This window comes from Lepeophtheirus salmonis, chromosome 4 (genome assembly GCF_016086655.4).
Source record: "Lepeophtheirus salmonis chromosome 4, UVic_Lsal_1.4, whole genome shotgun sequence".
NCBI classification, from domain to species: Eukaryota; Metazoa; Arthropoda; class Copepoda; order Siphonostomatoida; family Caligidae; genus Lepeophtheirus; species Lepeophtheirus salmonis.
In genome coordinates this window covers 13987613-14008874 of record NC_052134.2, presented here as the reverse complement: position 1 = coordinate 14008874, position 21262 = coordinate 13987613, and the positions used below count along the sequence as shown (strand labels likewise).

General features: G+C 29.1%; 1 protein-coding gene across 2 annotated transcripts in view; it reads left to right on the top strand.

Annotated features, from left to right (window-relative positions):
• LOC121116847 (FMRFamide receptor) overlaps positions 1–19987 on the top strand; it is an 89411-nt gene extending 69424 nt beyond the window's left edge. The window contains exons 3-9 of one of the 2 annotated variants that reach the window (XM_040711150.2): positions 26–264; positions 1130–1151; positions 10592–10757; positions 16992–17108; positions 17181–17440; positions 19225–19317; positions 19382–19987. In XM_040711150.2, coding sequence (XP_040567084.1) covers positions 26–264; positions 1130–1151; positions 10592–10757; positions 16992–17108; positions 17181–17440; positions 19225–19317; positions 19382–19580 — 1096 coding nt within the window. In that variant the 3' untranslated portion in view covers positions 19581–19987. Of the gene's footprint in view, positions 1–25; positions 265–1129; positions 1152–10591; positions 10758–16991; positions 17109–17180; positions 17441–19224; positions 19318–19378 lie in introns of both variants that reach the window. The other variant, XM_040711149.2, reaches the window with a different exon arrangement.
• Positions 19988–21262: the final 1275 nt, after the last annotated feature.

Below are 21262 nucleotides of genomic sequence, written 5' to 3'. Positions count from 1 at the left end.
TATCATGTAAACATTACCTTCATAGAGACGAAATGCAAAACTCCTTTAACCTTTTACTGATTGCTCTGCTGACATTCGATAGTTGGTATTTATTTGGAGGGATTTTGGAGTCCTTTCGACGGCAATTTGATATGGGAACAGAGCTTCATACATTATTATTTCCTTACTTCCTTTACCCTGCTCAAAGTATAGCGATGAGTGCATCTATATTCATGACTGTGGCAATTGCTTGGGAACGATATATCGCTGTACATTATCCTATTGGTGAGTAGAGTACTTCAAATATAATAAAACATATATGTATAACCAAAGCTTTAAGCCAACTGGTGAAACGCACGTGAGAAGATTTCCTGGGTTACGTGAAAATTGGCCCTTTTTAGCAAAATGTTGCTTTTGAGATACCACAGATAACACGAATTAATCATTTTTCTTTGTGACTTATGCAATTTTTTGTTTCCTTCGTAGAATTCATCTTGTTAATTCAATTAAAAGGGTGAATTTGTGAAGGTTCCATAGTAGGTATTGAGTAAGATTTATTGCACTCTCAATGACCTACTGGACAAAATAGTTTTATCGTACGCAATTATATTCGAACATACATTGATTACGTGTTTCATTGTTTTACCATAGAGTTTATAGCTTTGTATATACATAGAGATAATAAAACAAGTATGTGCCAAGAAATATTATCAATGGATGACGTCACATTTTATAAAATAATCTTGTAGTTATTTCAATTTGAATATCCTTAGAGTTATTATAATTAGTATCCCTTTAACCAGTTAAAGTTATTAAATTTATGACGCGGGTATAATATTTTATTAGCCCAATAATACTTACCTGCCAAGTATGGAAACTAATTTAACTCATCCATGTTTATTTCTCATATAACAAATGTCTTTTATTTCATTAGTTATCTACATATATACATGATGAAAAAACATTACCACTTCTTTCCTGAGTAATTCATTAGTGAGATTGGCGTTAGCCTTTCTCAGAATCCTTTTTTGATTACCTATATGCTTCCTATTCAACATACCATTATGGGTAATATGTGTATACATGTGTTTATTCATTTTCAATAAATTAATGCATCCTTTATATATTCTTTTTTTTTTTGCATTTTTAGATTACAATCAATCCAACGGATGGTAAGAAATAACATATTGCTTTATCTTATTACTATTTTATTTTTTCATGAATTTATTAATTCGATACCCCCGAAGGATGGAAAGATAATTTACCCAAATGTGTATTTCTGTATCTATTCTATTTGTAAAAAACGTTCACACTGATATCGAAGAGTTTGTAAAAAATTAAAAGTGATGTCAGGTTGGAGGCATAGTTGTTAATCTATTTTTTGAGTAAAAACACTTTGAATTTCACCTCATCTAATAGTTGAAAAAAGAAAAACTAAACTATTTATGCATAAAAGTAAGAGTTTTTATTCTTATAATAATTATGTATAATGGTTGTTTATGCCTGTTTAATATGGCCAACTTTCACCAAGATGATGACATTAAAAATATTGTACATTTAAGTTATTCTTAGGAATGAGGCGACAAGCATATAAACGGGAAATAAATAGTGGCCTTGAATTTTGATAATTAAAAAAAAAAAAAATACTGTTCTATGTTATTTTTTTGTCTCGTGTCTTTGTTAAGGATAGAATTTTTTTAGGTAAACATTACAGTTTTATGAGTGAATGAGAAGACATAATTTACAAATAGCTTTTTTTGTTTATCTGTCAACCGTTTTTGTCATCTCTTTTCTGAAACTCCATTTTGTATACACTAAAGTATTAATTAGATACAAGCGAGTGTTATCGTTTATTTTGAGGATAATTTCAATTATCATATTTAGCATGATAATTAGTCATTTGAGCATGCACGTCAATTTAATGATATTATCAAAGAACATATAAATTATATCTTTCGTTCATATATAGTCGCTTTTGATATGTACAAATATATTTTGTAAATCCTTGTATGATTATATGATATTAATGAAGCTTTCTAATGTTAAGTGATATAAATATAAAGACTAAAAATTGTCCAGTCCACTGTTATCTAATATTTTGTTTGTTTTATCCAATAAAGAGTGTAAAGCTAGTGTCTATAAATTAGGTTATGTTAAAATTAAATTACTTTATTCTATTAACTATAGAATTAATATATCGACAAAAATGGGGATAAGGATAATTATATATGTACCTAGAAGAAGTTATGTAATTACATGCCCTAGTTGTTTGTACCAGTAGAAAAACATATAAATATTTACCAATACTCTATTTAATCCGATTTTGGATATAATTATAACCATTTTGGTGCAGTTTTTCATTTCGAGACCCTTGAATTAATTAAATCTACCATTTACATCTGAAAATAATATAATGTTGACGTGTAGCGCTGAAGGTCTTCAACAATGAATATAAGCCGTCCGGGATATCAAGTATCCATGGAACCAATTATCTAAACTACACGGGAATAGTGTGATTCAAACATTGGTATGTTCCATTTCTGTTGATATTTCTTTCTTGACTACAATAAAATATTTTTTTACTGAGGATAAAGCAATACGCTATCTAAAAGCCCTCATTCCATTTTTTGGGTCAAAATTAGGCTTAAGGAAAAACAGAATTGTCAAAACTTAGAATTCGCTTGGTTCGACAATTTTTTTTAAATACAAATTTTTTACTCGGGATGAACACGAAGGAAGGACATCTAGTTAACTATTGTTACTGCACCGACAGACTAGTGGTTAGTAATCAATCAATGTAGTAACACTGTAGCTAACAAAGCGCAGGAGAACTATTCTACAACTCATCCTTATCACTCCCGATCGGAAAGGGATATCTGTGGATGCACTGTCCTTTTCCTCTAGCGGGGACATAAACTGCCTGTGTGTAGTGAAGACTGCTTTACATGGAAGTTGATCACCTTTGCCACCGTAGCCATGACATCATTGAAATCAGAGATATACAGTTTAGCACACAGGTTTCTGTGATGAATATGCTATGAAATTTCATGACGGGGTGGGCAACTATTTCTTCAATTAGTTCGACAGCTCCCTTCTGCCAGTCAGCCATTGAAGGATTGCCGTCTGTAGTTACAGCAAATACCTTCCTCACATTAACTCCCATATCCTCAAAATGCCGCATAATCGCTGTAGCTACATTCTCGCTCCTGGTTGTGTCTGGTATAGGCTATAAACGGCAGAGCCCCTCCCTCACGGTTGTAGTGTCGCTACCACGATATCTTGCAGTGACAGGCAATCGAGAGATTTCATTCACGTTAACACTCTTATTTAGGGCTTAAAAACATTCGCATCAGTCAGTCCCTTCGTCTGTTGGATTCTAACATTACCTGCCATATCATCGAAGCGCTACTGAACAGTACGAGACGACATGGGCATGTCCTTTATCCGTGTTACGATAGTGTATTTGTTGGGCTAGTCGTCAAAAAGAGTATCTGTGCAGCTGAAAAGCCCTTCTTTATATACTTCCCTTCAGTAAACGGCTTCCCATGCTTAGCATGACAACTATCCATTACTTTAACTGGCTTCTATGACATTGTCCTGCCTGTTTACAAATACCTTAAAAGAGATGATTGTTTGCCATATCTAGCCACGACACGTTTAATGGATTTGGCTCTTCCGGTGGGGTCTTTATAAAATTTGTCATGTTTTGTCTCGAAGTACTTATAAATAATGGAAGTTAGATATCCAACATTGTCCCTGCAGAGTTTGCACAGAGTTTGATATACACAAAACCATATTCTTCTATCCAGGAGGGCTGGAATGCCTAACTTTTTTTTTTTGCAGATGGCTCCGTCATCTGTTATCTCAGGTACTTCTTAAGGTTAACTGATCTTGATCAAATTAGATCCACGTTCTTTGTTTTGATTAGGTCGTAGTAAGGTAATTTTATATACGCTTATGCGCCTTTTGGAAAATAGGCGGGAGTTCAGTGCAGAGCGTTGATGATTCTGGCAGTTCAACAACTTCTTCTCACTCGTGATGGATTTGATCTTTGTGCTATTTTGCTTACACACCTTTTTTCCCTAAAATAACGTATATAAACGTTTGCATTTTCATGAATACATATTAGTATAGTCTTAATTTGAGATGGCGAACATGTCAGGTATCCCTACTCCTCACAACAGGTACGAAATCTATTGCAAAATCCTGCTGTCAGTCAGATATTTTTTATGATGCTGGTCCAGCGTGGCGCGTGACAATGAATATGTCTCTGCTAGCCAGCAGTGCACGGGTGCCATAGGTTACCAATCCCTGTTCTATATAGCTAATTTGGGTATCCTGTACAAGTTTTCTCAACACATCATACTCGTTTTATCTCAAAATTGGAAACAACGACAGAGGATAGTTGAAACTCAATTCTAGCCACCTTTTTAATAATAAGGAAATAACTTCAATACCTCTAGTGTAGGGACCCTAAGCAAGGAATATATTGACTGCGGAAGAGGAGTAGGATCTCGACTTTTTCAAGTTATCTGGATAATTAGCACTTCAAGGGTTACGAAAGTAGATAGAAAGTCTCATTGTATGGAAGGATAGAGATAGTAGAACGTGCAGGCAAACTTGTACTGGATCCACGTTAATTTAAATAAAATAACTACCTACTAATGGTAATTACATATTAAATGTCCATTATTCATTAGTGAAAGAGATATAGGATGATGTGTGAATATATTCTACCTATCAAATACATAGATACACCCAGAATTATTAATTAACATCAAATTATAGAGTTAATGAACGTTGTTATTGTGCTGAATATAATGGTTTAATTTTTATCCTTGAAACGATTGCAAAGTTATGAAATTTATCAATTTATGGTCAATTAGATGTTATAAAATTTTAAGCCATAACAATATGTTTCATTTTGTTATATATTATTTTCTATGGAATAAAAACATAAAAATCAATTATTTTAAATTTTGATATTAGAATTCTGTACTATCAAATATGTGTTATATTAAAATAAGTGACAAGGTCGACATTAACACTAATAAATTTGAATTTTTTGACGTCAAAATATTAAAAAAATTTATTATAAAGAACAAACAAGTATATTCATTCATACGCACACAAAAAAACAACAACTTTTATTTGGAATCGCTTTATGTATATGCCCGTACATTTTATCTGTATACATATCCATCTTGTATTCAACCAAAATAATCATTTAATAATCTGTTTATAAAACGTAAAAACATATGAAGGATAGCTTATGTCCAAAAATAATACACAATGGGTGCATTATTTGACAGATGAGTAAATCTTTGGACAATTTTGTTGTTACAACAAAATGTTACTAACAAATATTTTCAGTATGCTTCTGCTTTTGATTTAATTGAGCTAATAAATATTTTAACAACTCGTTTTTATTTAGGACTACCAAAGGGTTGTCCGACCTTACTTGGCACGAGGAGGGAGCAGGAGTTTAGATTGATAATAATCAATAATATTTGTTCATAATATTGAGATACTTTCGGTATTGGTGAGCATTGTAATATTCGATTATGTATTATTATGAATTGAAAAACATAAGCTTCAAAAAACGTACCAACATATTTTCAGTTTAGTCTCATCTTCGTCTTGTATCGTCGTGTCTTTGCCAGAGTTTCATCTGCGTCATAATATTGTCCTTATCACACATCTTTATTGTTTCGGCATAGTAATCTTTGATTTTGTCTTCGTCTGAGTGATGTCTTTGTCAAAGTTTTATCTTCGTCAGAATTTTTTTTTTTCGATAGAGTTTTGCCTTTGTCGAAGTTTTGAATTCTGACATAATTTTATTAGATATATTATACCAAGCATGAGTAGTGGACAAGCCACGAGTAATTTATGAGTCACCAGTAAAACTCGTCGCTTAGACCGACTAGCCGGATTTTTTCCAGCAAAATTTTTGGTAATTCTATAATGACTAGTACTTCATGACGAATTTCACTCGTGACCCATCACTAATAACTAAGTAGTTATGACGTCATAGATATGCAAAAAGGTATCAAATTAGCATGTATAATTAACTACAGACCAACAGGAGCTCAAAATTTATATAGTGTGCACATATAGACTAGTCAAAAATTGCATTTTCGACTATCTTCTACCCATTTTAAAAGAAAAAGCGGGTCTCTAACTTTATCCGAAACGTATATGGTTATAGCATGAGGTAACTCATTTTTTATAAGAACTACGTGGGTGAGACTTATTTTTAATAAGCTGAGGGTACCACCATTTTAGAATTTTGAACTCCCCTATAATTGTCATTTATACAAAAATTGAAATATATTTTTAGATTTTACTTTTATATATCCATTGTTTGGTCATGGTTATCATTTAATTCTTCTTCGTATCGTCCTTGTCAGAATTTCGTCTTGGTCATGATTTCTGTCAGATTTTTATTTTGGTCTTAAAAAAGTTTTATTGACAAAATGATTTCGTCTCGTCAGGCTTGACGAAGTTAACACTGTTTGGATGAGAAGTAACTACTTCATTTTTGTCAAAAAAAATCCAAACCAAAATTGGCCAAGAACATTAAAATAAATTGTATTAATCTAATTTTGCAAAAGATAGTTAAAATTATTTATTGACATTTTAACTGGAGACCAAACATACATAGATATTTTTCTTGCTTTCAAAAACAAAACAAAAAAATATGGAGAAAAATGTCGTCAAAAATATAAACCTCGTTCATAAATTTATTTTTTGCGAATATTGCAAAAATTATGAAATAAAATGTTCCAAAAATTTATAATACTTCATTTTGTAATGTTAGAGTTTAAAATTATATGTCAAAAATGCATTAATTTGTGGCATTTCTGCTTAAAAATCGAATATTGACTTTTGATGAAAAAAAGAAAAGAAAATTAAAAAAATTACAAACATTTCAGTTAAAAAAAAAAGCTTTTATATGTCAAATTTATATACAACCTAATTTCCAGACACATTGCTTTAAACTTAATTTTATCTACAAATCCCATGTTTCATTGGAAATACAATTTGCACTTGAATAAAAAAAAAAAAAACGCAATGTTCACGGACTTCTTATTTTGCCTATAACTTTTTTAATCTTTTAATTTTGAATAAATTGAGAATATACAAATTTCGTTCGTTCTTTGAACTGCAAATAACTTTATTATTTATAACTCTTGTCTCTTTGATCTCCAAAGACAACTTTTGTGTTTCGGGTATAGAATAAAGACACCCATTCAAAATTTCAGCCTCCTACTTCTAACGGTGTAAATAAGAGATAGTATTTTTATCTACCCAAAATATGCAGTATTCATATTTAATTTTTATGGGTATTTAAAAGTAGTGAGTTAAGGTTTGCTATCAAATGACAAACTTAAGTAATTTATAGGAAAATATGATTTTTTTACAAACGCACACATAATAAATGTATGAACATCCTTAACCAGCAATCTAGCCTGGAAGGTTAGATTGCTGGTTAAGATGCTGTTTGATGATAGACTCATACAAACCCAATTTTCATTTTGCAAGAAACATATGCTAACAATAATGTACAAAATGAAACTCTTTTTAACATTTTATAATTTATTTAAATAGATTTGATCAATTTAGGCATGAACATTATGACAATTAAATACCTCCTATAAAAAAGAAGAATAAGGAAAAGCTACCCTTCATACATAGGATGCATAAAATGCATTTTAAACTAAGATAAAAAAATAGAGTCTTTGCGTGTAAGGAAATATATCCATAAAGATTAATTTTTGGAAATGATTTAAAATTACATTTAATGATTCTCTGTATATATTTGGATGCATCAAGTGCCCCTTGATTTTTAAAATTTTCCAAGATTTTGTCCCTATCCCTTCAACACGTTAATTAGTAAATACTTTTTTCAACATACAGGTGTGGCATATTATTTAAATCACTCGTGATTTTGGTTAGTAGATATCTCGTCCATCAAAGTTGCTCAAATATAGTTTTTTTATTTGCATTCAAGAGGATTAAGACAATTTTCACATTCCAAAACACCACCCTCAAAGGGATGTGGCTAATGCTGCACGAATTGAGGTAATTCTACGAAAGTGTCCGAGAATAACTAGAATAAAAAATTTTGAACATAGAAGTGGGCCAACTTAATCTCGTGTTACTAGCCACACTCTCCCATATACTATACATACCCCTTCTCTACTTTACAATAATGTACAGCGTGTTATGCAAAAATGCACCAAGAATTAAAACTTAAATAAATTCCAAACAAATTAACGAAGGTCAATGCAACATCCGTTATGTGTAAGAGAGAACAGTATTAAGACCTTCCTTTAATTATCTTACAATTTTTTTATAAGCAAAGTCAGTTTCGTGATGTCGTCAAAGAAACGTAATGTGCTTGATTTGCTGCACGCAAGAGTTCCTGTGTGTGAGAGGGTCAAGATTGTGGAAGTGAACAGGTTCCCTATTTTAAGGATGAGGAAGGCGTTTGAGGGCTATGACAGCTATGAGCGGAGGTCTAGGAGGAGGAACCACAACATAAAGTGATTTGAGGAGTTCATGAGTTCCTTGAAATACAGTATTGAGGAAAATCCTCAAACTTCGAAGTGCAAGTTCACAAAAAAAGCACATCGTTAGTGAAGGGACGATCAGGAATGCTGTGAAATACATGGGCCTCAAGAGCTACGTCCGCCAGAAACTCACTCATAACATCAATGCTAAAGGTCCCCAAATTGCCCATGGCTAAAAACTCCTAAATTGGAGGATTGGTGATTTTGTTCCTAGATATTGTGACTTCCTTGCTAACCAGATCTAAAACCATTTGACTATGAAATCGGGGGTGCTATTGAAGCCAATGCCTGTGCCGTCTCTCCCACAGAAAAACTTTTGAGCTGAACACCTCCGTTGAGCGTGAGTGAATGGCGATGTCTGATGAGTATGTCATCAATGTATACAAAGCCTTCCGACCTCGTGTAGAGGCTGCAATTGAGGATAAAGGTGGACATTTTGAATTTTAAGGAACAAACATGTGCTTTTTTAATTTATTAATAAATATATAGGTGCTAACTTTAATCACGTTTGAGCTCTTGACGATTTTGTTAATGTTGTCCACTATAATACATTTTGGCTTGCTCCCACTGTATTTCTTGTCAAGGATAATATATTATTTCAGACAAAATGAAATACAGGGAATGAATATATTAATGCACAAGCTAAAATGGGACAAAGAATTAATGAAAAATCGACATTGGTAGTCCCACTGGTCACAGTAAAAGCTGAAATAAGAAAAAAAATTAATTTTGTTTGTTAGAAAGAGTGGCGTGATTATTCAAGTTGTCGGAAAAAAAACAAAAACTTTTTCCCTCGTCATTGTGAGGATTATAAAATATATAAAGAAATAAGAACATTAATTTAAGAGGTTTTACGTTTTGTGACTGGTCATATTCTCTTGAAGAAACATCTAAAGAGGATGGGATGGGTAGGGGATGACTCATGCAGGTTGAGTGGAGAAAAACTAGAATCTCCCGTACATCTAATAACGAGATGTGATACCCTTGAAAACGTGAAAAGAAGTTTATGGGAGCTTAGTCGAGATCTGTAAAGTAATTAGAGATACATTTAATGTTTCATCGATAGAATTATTGCCACTGGACTTTTTTGGGATGTTTTTATAAAAGTTTGTGATTTTTACAGAAATCTAGAACTATTGTGAAATGATAGTATGTCCTTTAAGTTTTATTTTGAGACAGGATCTTATTTTCATTGTGGTCTGTTCATAATTATGTTTAATCTATTTTCGATCTATGTTTTGGTTTGGAAGTTATGTGTGTTTTAAGTCACTACTATACGCAGGGGTTGGTGGATTATATTAGAGTTTCAATGACATTGAGAGGCTGTGTTATTACATATGCTCCAGGGTAAGAATAAAAAACACAATGAAAACAATTTAAATTGTATTTTACATTTATCTAGTACAAACATGATTGTTGATTGTGGATATATATCTTTTCTTTTAAAGTTTTTTTAATTAATGATGTTTTAATTTCTTCTGATCATTTTATTATTTAACGACTGCAATTGCTTCATTAATCAATTTTATCTCCGCCAATTATCAATAGATTATTTAATGAGATTGTTTTAAAAATCTAGATTCATCATAAATTAAATCATTTAATAATTACGAGTACAATTTAAAAGTTATTTATTGTTGATAAATTATGAATGTAAATATAGTTTTGCTGTACATGTTGGCTTTTTGTAAATGTTGCAATTTTTTTAAAGTAAAAAATCCAATCTTATTAGCCATTTTAATGATGAACAATGAATTGATACAATCATTTCATTGTTATTAATTATTGAGTAATCATATTGTTTGGTGAGATAAAACTGTTGCCTTAAAATTTTTTAGCATTATTAAAAATATTTCCAAAAATACACTCTTGATATATTAAAGATTGTATGATAATTCAATCATTGCATTATATTAATCACAATTCTTCAATTAAAATACTTCATATCATTTTTTGAATGCAAGTTATACTTAGCAAATACTATACAAATATATATATCAATCGTATAATTTATTTTTTATAATCTAATTTGATAGTCCAAAGGCAATACGAAGGCGTCTAATAAAGTATTTGGTTCCTGTTCTACTTATTTCTATTATTTTTAATATACCAAAGTTCCTTGAAGCAAGAATTGTCTACGGATTTCCAAAGATCATGGATGGTAACAATACCACTACTCAACATTTAAAATCTATTCCTATGGTGAGATATTCGGAAATGCTTTAATTTTTTTTTATTAGTATAAATTTAACAACTAGTTTTTTGGTTTAAATTATGCCTTTAACCATGAGCAAATGTAATTGACAATCTATAATTTAACACGAAAAAGGATCTCTAATTATATGATTGTTTAATATAGATACGATTTTCATGATTAGTGATGTAAATGGTGTGTATTATTTATCTGGCTTTTTATTTGGAATTTGTTATCTGAAGAATAAAATTACTTTTCCTGAGCTGTTGTCATTATTACTCAACTTCTTTACCTTCTACATTCAACTTTATTCATAGCCTGATTGAACATTTGTTGTCTTTATAAAATACAGAGAGTAACCTTGAAGATTTTTTGCAGCGTTATAATTGTGAGGCGTTTTTTCACTAAAGGGTAATTCTTTACAATATCCTAGTTTATTTCCTTTTCCCTCCTCTTATGTTACAATTGATTGTAGATGATATAATGAAACGCCATGACTGCTAAGCTGCCCCCCCTTCAAACGTATGTCCAATATTTTAACCATAGCACAACAACATTATTCACTTGTTTTTAAGACTTTTTTTTTTGTGTTGTACAAAATAATAAAAGAATTACAAAGGAATATATGTACAAATTTTAAGACTCGTTGATCCTTTTTTTATTTAAAATATATCATTTCAATATAAGGGAGGCTATAATAAAGAGTTTTTTACATAATTTTTGTTTCAAGCATATCATAGACTAATAAATGCATTTTTTATTTCAAAAAGTTATTATTTCATTTGGCAAAAATTTCAAACTTTTGGTATTAATGGGCTCTATGCTCCTTTTGTGATTATATATAACTTTTTGAAATCATGTGCCTATTTTGCCAATAAATATTTTATAAAATTACCTACATTGTCAAATTAATAACTAGTTACTGCGTTATTGAGGTTGGAGTCAAAGTGACTTAATTGTTGTTTATAGATTGTATCCATTCCATGAAAAATATTTTTTTTTGACTAATGCTACAAATCCAACACTTTTTCATAACAACTTGATACAAAAATAGCAATTTTAAAGATGTTAACATCAAACTCAAATCATGTATCTTTATATAATGCCTAAAAAAGGGATTTAGTCTCGTTCTTTTGAAATCTACTTTTGATTTTTTGTCAAAATATCTTCAAAATTTATTATTTTGTAGATATTATTCATCTTTTATATGTATTTCCGAGAAATTAACTCTTTAAACAATGCAATAATGCCATAGACTCCTTGATTTCTAAAAGTTGGAAATACTATTGTACATCCAAATACATACCTACCAAAATCGATCATATTCATCAATAACATTCTAACTCCCAAAATATCAATTATCAAATAACTTGTATATGTACCAATGCAATATCTTGCTGCATTCTAATTAAACTATTATTACAATATTTATTCAATTCTCACAATAAATATATCTTGTAAGGATACTTTCAGACCCATTAGACCTATTATTTCAAATGATGGAGTGTTCTACTCCTTTTGAAGTTGTGCATTCAACGCGGCCCTTAGAAACAGAGGATATTTTATACATATTCTAAGTATGTGTCCCGTAGACACTAAATGATTTTTTTTTCAAATCTGAACCTGGATTATATTTACATCCTTTGACAAATTATGGTCAATTTATATTTAGAAAATATTCTGGTTCATCCTTAGACGCGGCACAAATTGCACGTAAAGTATTAAAAATTCATCGTTAAAATGAAAGAAATATAAGTTTATAAATTTTATGTGAAATGTTATGTTGGGCCAATTCAGTGGAATGACAGTTCTAAACTATGGTTGACATTTTTTGGTAATTTCAACACATCCTAGAAATTTGAATTGACTGAAATATGTCTATGAATTATTGGGCTGTAATAAATTTCTGATGTAAAAAAAGTAATAACAGAGCTTTTGTCCATTTCTTTATTTTTGTCCAAGATCATTTATTTTTACTTCATTATTTTCTCTTGATGGTGATATTTTAAAATGAGTAATAAAAGAAGATTGTAAGGAGTGTTGCCTAAATTTTCATATATAACACTTACGGTAGGGCAAAATGTTTAGGAAAATAACAGGTTTTATATTAGAAAAGGAAAAACGGGGTTTAATGTTAAAGCCTTCATAGCAATAATACATTTTCTCCCTCCAAAATCATACAAAGACAGCTGATGTTAAGAAGGGTATTAATTCATTAGTACCATAAACATAGTTGAAAGTAATATTCTAAAAAAAACGACAATGAAAGTGGTTACCCTGACAATTTGAAGGATTTTTGGGAGGAGAGATGCTTATCTATCAATAATATAGACAGAAATGATAGCGATGTTAATCCTCAATTATATATTCTAATTTATAGAAACTAAGGTGATAGAATTTCCATTCAAGTTTTACAATATGTTTTTTTTTATATATAAATAAGATACATGTAACTTTCTCAATTCAATTTCCTTCATGTTCATATTTACGAATATAAATATACAAAAGTACATATATTTGATTTAAAAAGGTATATTTACTCTTTTAATACTGAAACTATGATTGATGTTTATGTATTAAGTTGTTAAGTACTAAAAAATCATTCTTGAAAAACAATTTTAATTCTAAAATAACCATTAAGGATGAAACTGTTTTCATTAAAATACTTCCTTCCCATATTATTAAGTTGCTTGTATAGTATACACACTAAATACGGTATTTGCCTTAGACTGGACTGGAAAGAATCAGTTAAAACGGATACAAAACTACTCTCTAGTAGCTGGAGACTGATTTTTTTTGGTCAAGTCTTTAGTAATTTAGTAGTTAAGACACGATATTTGACTTAAAAAGCGGTCTTAGACGGTGGGTTAAACTTAATTGTTCTAAAACTTTTTACTTATATTTAATCGGTCTCAGACTAACAATATTGATATAAATTACTGTATGACATCATCTGAACAATATTTACTCATTTGAAGTCACAATAAATATGATCAAATGCTTATAAAAACAGTCTTGGGCTCATTTATAATTTCCAAACCGATTTGCAACAATATTATCTAGGTGCCTTTGTACAGATTTTTTGACTTTTTTAATATGCTTACCTTTGATAAAGAGTTCCTTTGGTCCTATCAGTCCTGAGCACCAGTCTTGGAGATAATTGGTCCTTCAGATTTTCAGTACTGGATCCCATTGAAAAAAAATATATAGTTGATTGACTTCCTCAAGAATCCGCACTTGATATGTTTTAGGAGTGATATGAAGGAATAAAATTGAACCAGACCGAGACTGAACTGGACGAAACTCCAGTATTCAGTCCTAAAGGAGGACTGACACAACACTACCTAGAAGCCATATAAAAAATCATCTATAGGATTTTTATGTTGATAAATTTTATTATGCCTGTCTTCCAACGGAAATATTATTAAAAAAATTCTGTTCCATAAATTAGATGAAAAATTATGTATATATGTGAGGCTACAGGTGGAATTTCCGCTTATTTATAAATACTTATTAAGTTTTTTTGTAGCTGTGATTTAAATCTTGCAAAATTTTCGAATAAAATTTAAAAAAAAGTTTTTTAATTTATAGTATTAGTATCAAAAACGGAAATTACTCGGCGCTGGCGGTGGTTAAGATTTTTCTCGGGACGGGGGGGATGCTTTTATTTTTTTCTACAAAAATTAGAAATTACTATTTAAAAAATTTAAATTACTTTTTGAACATTGATTATGCAATGTGTAAAAAAAGTTAAAAATTTTTGTTGTTTTTTAAGAAAGAAGTAAAAATTACTTATATATTTCTTTTAAAAACATGAACAGCATATTTTCATTTTTTTTGTTCATTTATGTTAAGCAGTATATAAACATTTGCCTTTTACACAAAATATTTCCAAATTTGACCATAAATTTGTTCGCCCGTCATCCATAATCACAGACCTGAACAAGCAATTGTTAAAAGTTACACTACATTTTAATTAAGTCAAAATACAGCTATGTTCTAACGTGGACAAAATACCATTTATATTACTCATAAATATAATACGTATGACTTCTAAACAATAACAATGTTATGAAAGAAGGAACATGATTTGAACCAAAAATAAACTGTTTATTGATACAAAATAACGATAGTATTTATGGATACGCTGAAATTGTCATTAATAATATCTATTTATACATATAACAAATAATTAAAATAACTGAAACTATAAATATTACAAAGAAAAAAATTGAAGATTATGATAGCTTCATCATGTTCAGAGTTTCTTTCTTTTATAGTAGTGATTTGTTTGTTGGTTTTTTTGGGTTTTTGCATCTTTTAAGCTATAAGACCCGGTCCAACCAGCAATATTTTATCTAATTCTACAATAATAGAAAATTTGACAATAAAATATAATTCATAATTTTTTCCCATTTATCCTACTAATCGAATACATAATATTAATTCAATTTATTGAATTAATATTTATGAGTTTATTTAAAAAAATCTTGAAAAACTTTTTCACTCATCATGAAATTCTCTTTTAAAGTCTTTCTTAAGTGATACTTTATTTTTTTATATAGTATTTTTGGTACATTTGTTCTTTTTAATGAAGAATGTTTTTGTTTTTTTTCAATGTTTAATGAAACCTAACTTCATTTTCATTTCAAAAAACGAAGCTATGATTTATGTATATCAACCCATACTCTTAATTCCATAACATTACCACTTTATACTTTCAATAAACAAATTAAAGTATTTTATCTTTTGTGAAAATTTCCAAAAATACAAGTCAATTATTTTTAACTATAATATAAAGTAATTGAAAAAGATATACAAAAATATTAGTTTCTAAATAAAATCCTTCATTTTAACTAACTTTTATGTATAATTAGACACATTTTGTCGAGCAGTATTCAGTACATATAACTCACGATATATTTTATATTTCGAATGCTATAGTATTTTTTATCAGTTTTTATTTCATTTAACTTTCATCTACATAGTTATTTCATTTCAAAAAAGGTTCTGGATCGAATCAATGATCTATTATTTTTATTGTTAAACTCAAAGTTATATTTAATTACAAATCCAATATTTGATTTGTAAATATAACTACTATCAATGGCACAATATTCCCAATTTGAGTCAAATTTGTGTCCTTGTAGAATGACTCATACTTGTATATACATACAATTGTTATAATTTTTTCTCTATTGTTAAGATTTTCTCCAATATGAACAAATTGATCCATGGTCCAATGGAGAAAAATATATTCATAAATATAATAAAATACATTGTTCCAAAATTATAAAGAAGTGCAAAACTAGAATACATCTATTGGTCATTCTTACATAGTGTAATCCGAATAACATTTCTCTCAGATCTAGGGCCGTCATTTAATAATAAAAAATATGCGCACAATTTATAAAAAGGCAATATTCTTTTGACATTTTCAAACTAATTTAATGCCTCGAAGCTTGAAATTACTCAAAGCTAAAATAAATAATATGAATGTAAGTATCATAAGGGCAATTAATATTTACCAATATGTTTGATATTGATTGTAAATGCCCAACATACATAAGGACAATTATACTATATTTTTATTTCCCAAATTAACAAAAGGGTAGTTTTATACAAACAATTAAATATTTGAAAAAGTATATAATCTTTAAGTAAATATTCATATTAAAATTAAATGGATGTAAAATATGAACATAAATGGGAATTCTCTAGCCAACAAGTTTCAATTAAGATTTTTGCATTATAAGTGCAATGTTTTAAATTGAATGCATAAAACCATTGAGTTAAAAAATTGGGTTATGGGTGGAGAATCAAGTTAATTAATATTTTGGGAGACTTTGGTTTTGGAAAGGCTACTTGTCTCAGGCTCCATTTCTGATTGATGATCCTGGTATGGGTAAAAAAAAAAAATTGAAATTTTTATTTTGTTTAAAATATGGATAACACTTTAAAAAAATATATAAGTAAGACCTTATCTAAAAATGTAATTTTAAAAATGCAATGGGACATTTAGAAAAACGCTTCATCCGATATATTTGTTCAAAAAATACTATTAAAAAAAATGGTCTCACCATTTTCATTTCTTAATAAGTGGAAATATTTTTAAAAAAAGAAAGAAAAAAGCCCAACACACCTACTTTTGACCCTGGCTCTACTCACATCAAACCCGGCCCTTGACACTCTTCAATAACTTTTTAAGCTTTTGTATGTAATATGTTTTTGTTTTATTTCAGATTAGGGTAACGGAGTTAAGAAAAAACCCAAATTATGCAATCTATTACAACAATTGGACACGTCTTGCTATTCTTGGCATCATACCTGCGTGCATGCTTATATACCTGAATTATAAGGTATTTTTGAAGGATACTGTATTCAAAGCTCTGACAAGATAAAATATTATTGTTCTCTTTTGGTTCTTTTAGATTTATAAGGATATTAAACAACGACAAATTCGACGTAGACAAAGCACATCTCAAGTTACAATTAATCATCAAGCTCGTAGACGGCAAGAGGATAATTTGGCTGTTGTTTTTATGGGAATAGTTGGTGTTTTTTTGCTTTGCCACATTCTGAGAATCTTTATTAATCTACATGAAATGCTAGTTATTCGGCCTGCTATGGAGTGCCGTGAAGCAAAGTTGCCAGCGTTTCCGTTTTGGGTTCTTGTAACTACTGTATTTAGGTACGTAAAAAATGGTTTTGTAATATATATATACATAATTATTTGAATCTGATAATATTAATAACCTAAAGAAATTTTTCTTTTTCTTTTGGTTCCATAATATCCATAGATTGTACATACCTACAATATATGCCTGCAAAGTATGTATAATATGCAGTATACATACAATGCGAATGGTATTTATTAGTGTTGGGATTTTGGTTTTCTAGAAAATATATTTGAGGAGAAAAGAAAATGACTTTTTTTTTTAATTTGATTTTTTTTTTCGTGACCGGTAATTTTTCACTGAATGTTGATGCCGCAGGTAATTTTGGATCGAAGATAATTTTCTGCATGCCATATTTGCAGCCTTTTTATTATTTTATATTATTGTTTCAAACTTTACTGTAGTATCTCAATCAGATTAATTATATAGCTAGGAGAAGAATAAATAATTAGAAGAAAGGAATATTAAATGAGCTGTAATACTTGCTGGAGGAGAACATGCTCCAATCATTTGAGCTTTGTACATTTATAAAGCTATAATTTATGTCGTAATTGTAATTTTATATCAACATTACATAGTTTTTTAAAGTAAATCTTCAATTTTGGGATAATATTTGAAATCCCAAAAAATGATGGATCGACTGAATGTATACAATTTAAAATAAAAAAGAACAGGAATGATTATAACATTTTTTAATCAATAGTTGATAAATAATAAGTCAATTATAATTATATAATTTTCCTTTTTTTCTTCTTCTCCTTGCTATATAATTAATCTAATCCAGATACAGCAGTAAAAATCGAACTCATAATATAAAAATATAAAGAGTTGGAAAATATGTCATGCTGCAAGTCTCCTATAGGCAAAATTACACGCGGTAAAAAGTAGGTGGCTAAATTACCGACGGCGAAAAAATTTCCTGCAAAATGACTTAGAACCTATTTTTTTATGTGCTACCTTTATTTTAACTATGGGAATTACGGGTTGGACCTAATTATTGGTCCAGAATGGTCTATAAAATATCAATTAACCGGGGGAAAGGAATCAATCTGACTCTCAACGCTAGCGTTTATATGTATTTATATGTATCTAAATTAAACATCAAGTATTTATTATTAAAAGATTAATTGGTAATAATCCAAAGAAATCCTATTTTTATTTATATAACTTTAAAAAATATATAATCAATGACACATTTCAGATAAAGATTGGAAGGGTAACAGATGCTGCTTAAATATATATATATATATACATTCTGTAGAAATAAATATTTCAGACTTGTAAGTTAGAAAGTGTTATTTCATTTTTTTTTTTAAAGGGTAGTTTTTTTATCCTTTAACAGAATTTCCTTATAATTGAAGATTCTATATGAAATATAAATATATTTTTAAATGAAATAAAATTATTTATAAAATAATTTTTATGCATAATTTATTTCTTTATTATTCAAAAGTTGCATCACTTTAAAAAAAAAGTAAAAATACTCAAAAGTTTCCAATCAAAAATTCTTCACAAGCGGATTTGACAAGAAAAACTCATTATCGATTTAATTATCTAAATATATATATTTTTAAAAACTAAAAATTTCTTGAATTGTGTAATTTATATTAATGCAACTCTTCAGTTTTATTATTTTCCAAATAAGTTTTTCCCTTCTGTGACAGCTATTAGTATATATTACACACTCTAATGTTATGTTTAACAAAAAATGTGAAAGCAAAATATCAAAAAACATTTTAATATTACAGAGATGACTTTCATTTTTATTAATATTTCAAATTGTATATTTATTTTCCAGTCATTTACTCCTGGTATTTAATTCTTCGACAAATATGATCATATATTGCTCACTGAATGCAACATTTCGTCGGCATTTTGTTGAAATCCTGAGGTGAGTAGTCATTGTTATTATAAAATTTATTTGGAATTTTTCAGAAGTTTCTTTATTCTAGAAGATGTTGCTTTTCCTGGAGTATTTTTAAGAGATCCAGTAATTATGATGGAGATGCAACAAATAATTCAATTCAGATGACAGAGGTGGATCACCACGGAAGTGACAACAAAATCAATCAATCTAGTCACAACAGCAATAACAAAAAGATTGGTAAAAAGAGAAAAAAGCTATGTGGACTATCTATGAACACTGCAATATAATATTTACCTACATGTTCCAACCAAAAAATAATAATAATGAAAGAATATATGTTTTTATTATGTGTCTTTTGTCGTCTATGTAAAAAACCAAGGGATTTAAAAATAATGCTCATCATTAGGCACAATGAAGTGAAATGAGAGCAGACATCAACTGATGATTTATTCATTTTTGCTTATTTATTTTTAGTTGTTAGACTAATATACATATATGTAATACGTTGATGAAAAATTTATGTAAACTTGAGTTATTCATTCTTGTAGTAAATTATTTTATGTAATAAATCATTTTGTCTTTTAGTTTTGACATATTCCCCTCCCCCTGCATCTGACACACAGTATTCAGAGAGCCAAATAACTTATGCATATATATAAATGGAATAAATAAACAAAAACAAGTGCTTTTTCAAGATTTTGAGTTAAGTATAGGTCTCCGACAAGGAAGATTAGATTGTTATACCCATTGCAATAGTAAAAATGGTATGGAAGATTGTTTGTCTCCTTACGTTTGGACCATAAACATTAATTAGTACAAATGTAGAATTTTCATTGGGTATTTTAGTTACTTATACTTGAGTAAGATTTGGTAAATGGGGGATCTATGAAAGACATAGAAATCATATGCAAAACTCCTTAATTTCAACTTGAGCCGGTAAAGAAATGGTTAAAGTATCGTGTAAGACAGATAGGGCAATTATCCTTACATGATAAGGATACAATAGTCCTAAAAATATATAACATCTGGATTAATTGATAATAATTGAAGCATGGTCGGACATGTGATCCTTATATTTAGCAACATGATTTTGTATATATCCATATTTTTTTCATATTATCGAAATGACTTTTTTCAATGTAATGGTCTATCTTTATTTGATCTTCCTTTTTATTAAAAAACAAACTTTTATCTGATATAGTATTAGTTTAATAAGGCTGAAATGATACCAATAAACCTAATTTTTTAGAAGTTTTGCTAAATTTTTCATAATAGAGAGGATATTTTTGAAAAAAGTCTAACTTGCTTTAATTATATATAATTACTTATTTTAACAATATTTGTTTTGACAATTCTTCGGCTCCATCTATCACCCTATTACAAGACACAATTTTCCCTGCAATATCATTAAGAAAAAATATCTTCTCTGCATAACATTTATCATCTTCAATTATCCGTGAAATGCAACATGTAGAATTTTCATTTTTATTTCGTTGCACATTTGTTTCCTTATAATTACTTGACACATTTCCCTTTCTATTGTAGGGAGGCATATGTTTTGGGCGAAAGAACATATTCTAAGCAGTTTTGAGTATTTTTAAAGTGACAAATCTTCCACACACACATCAAATATTGATTTTTCGTAGAAATGCTTGTTTGGTCAAATTTTAGTGTTTCTTTTTTGACATATTTATTGAGTAATTATAATGTCGTGGATAAATTTCATAAATTCAAATAATTAAGAAGTAATTTGACCTACATGGTTAACGCCAATGTTGAGGCCATTAGGTAGTTTGACCAGACACTTTTTTTACAATTTATATAGTTACAACAATTTTCTGGAAATCATTTAACTCAAAATATGACTGTAGTACAAAAATCTTGCCTACTCTGTTTTTCCTTAATTTATTTAGTATTGATTTGCATTGTTAGACGAATATTTAGTATCTTCATATATATCAATGAATAT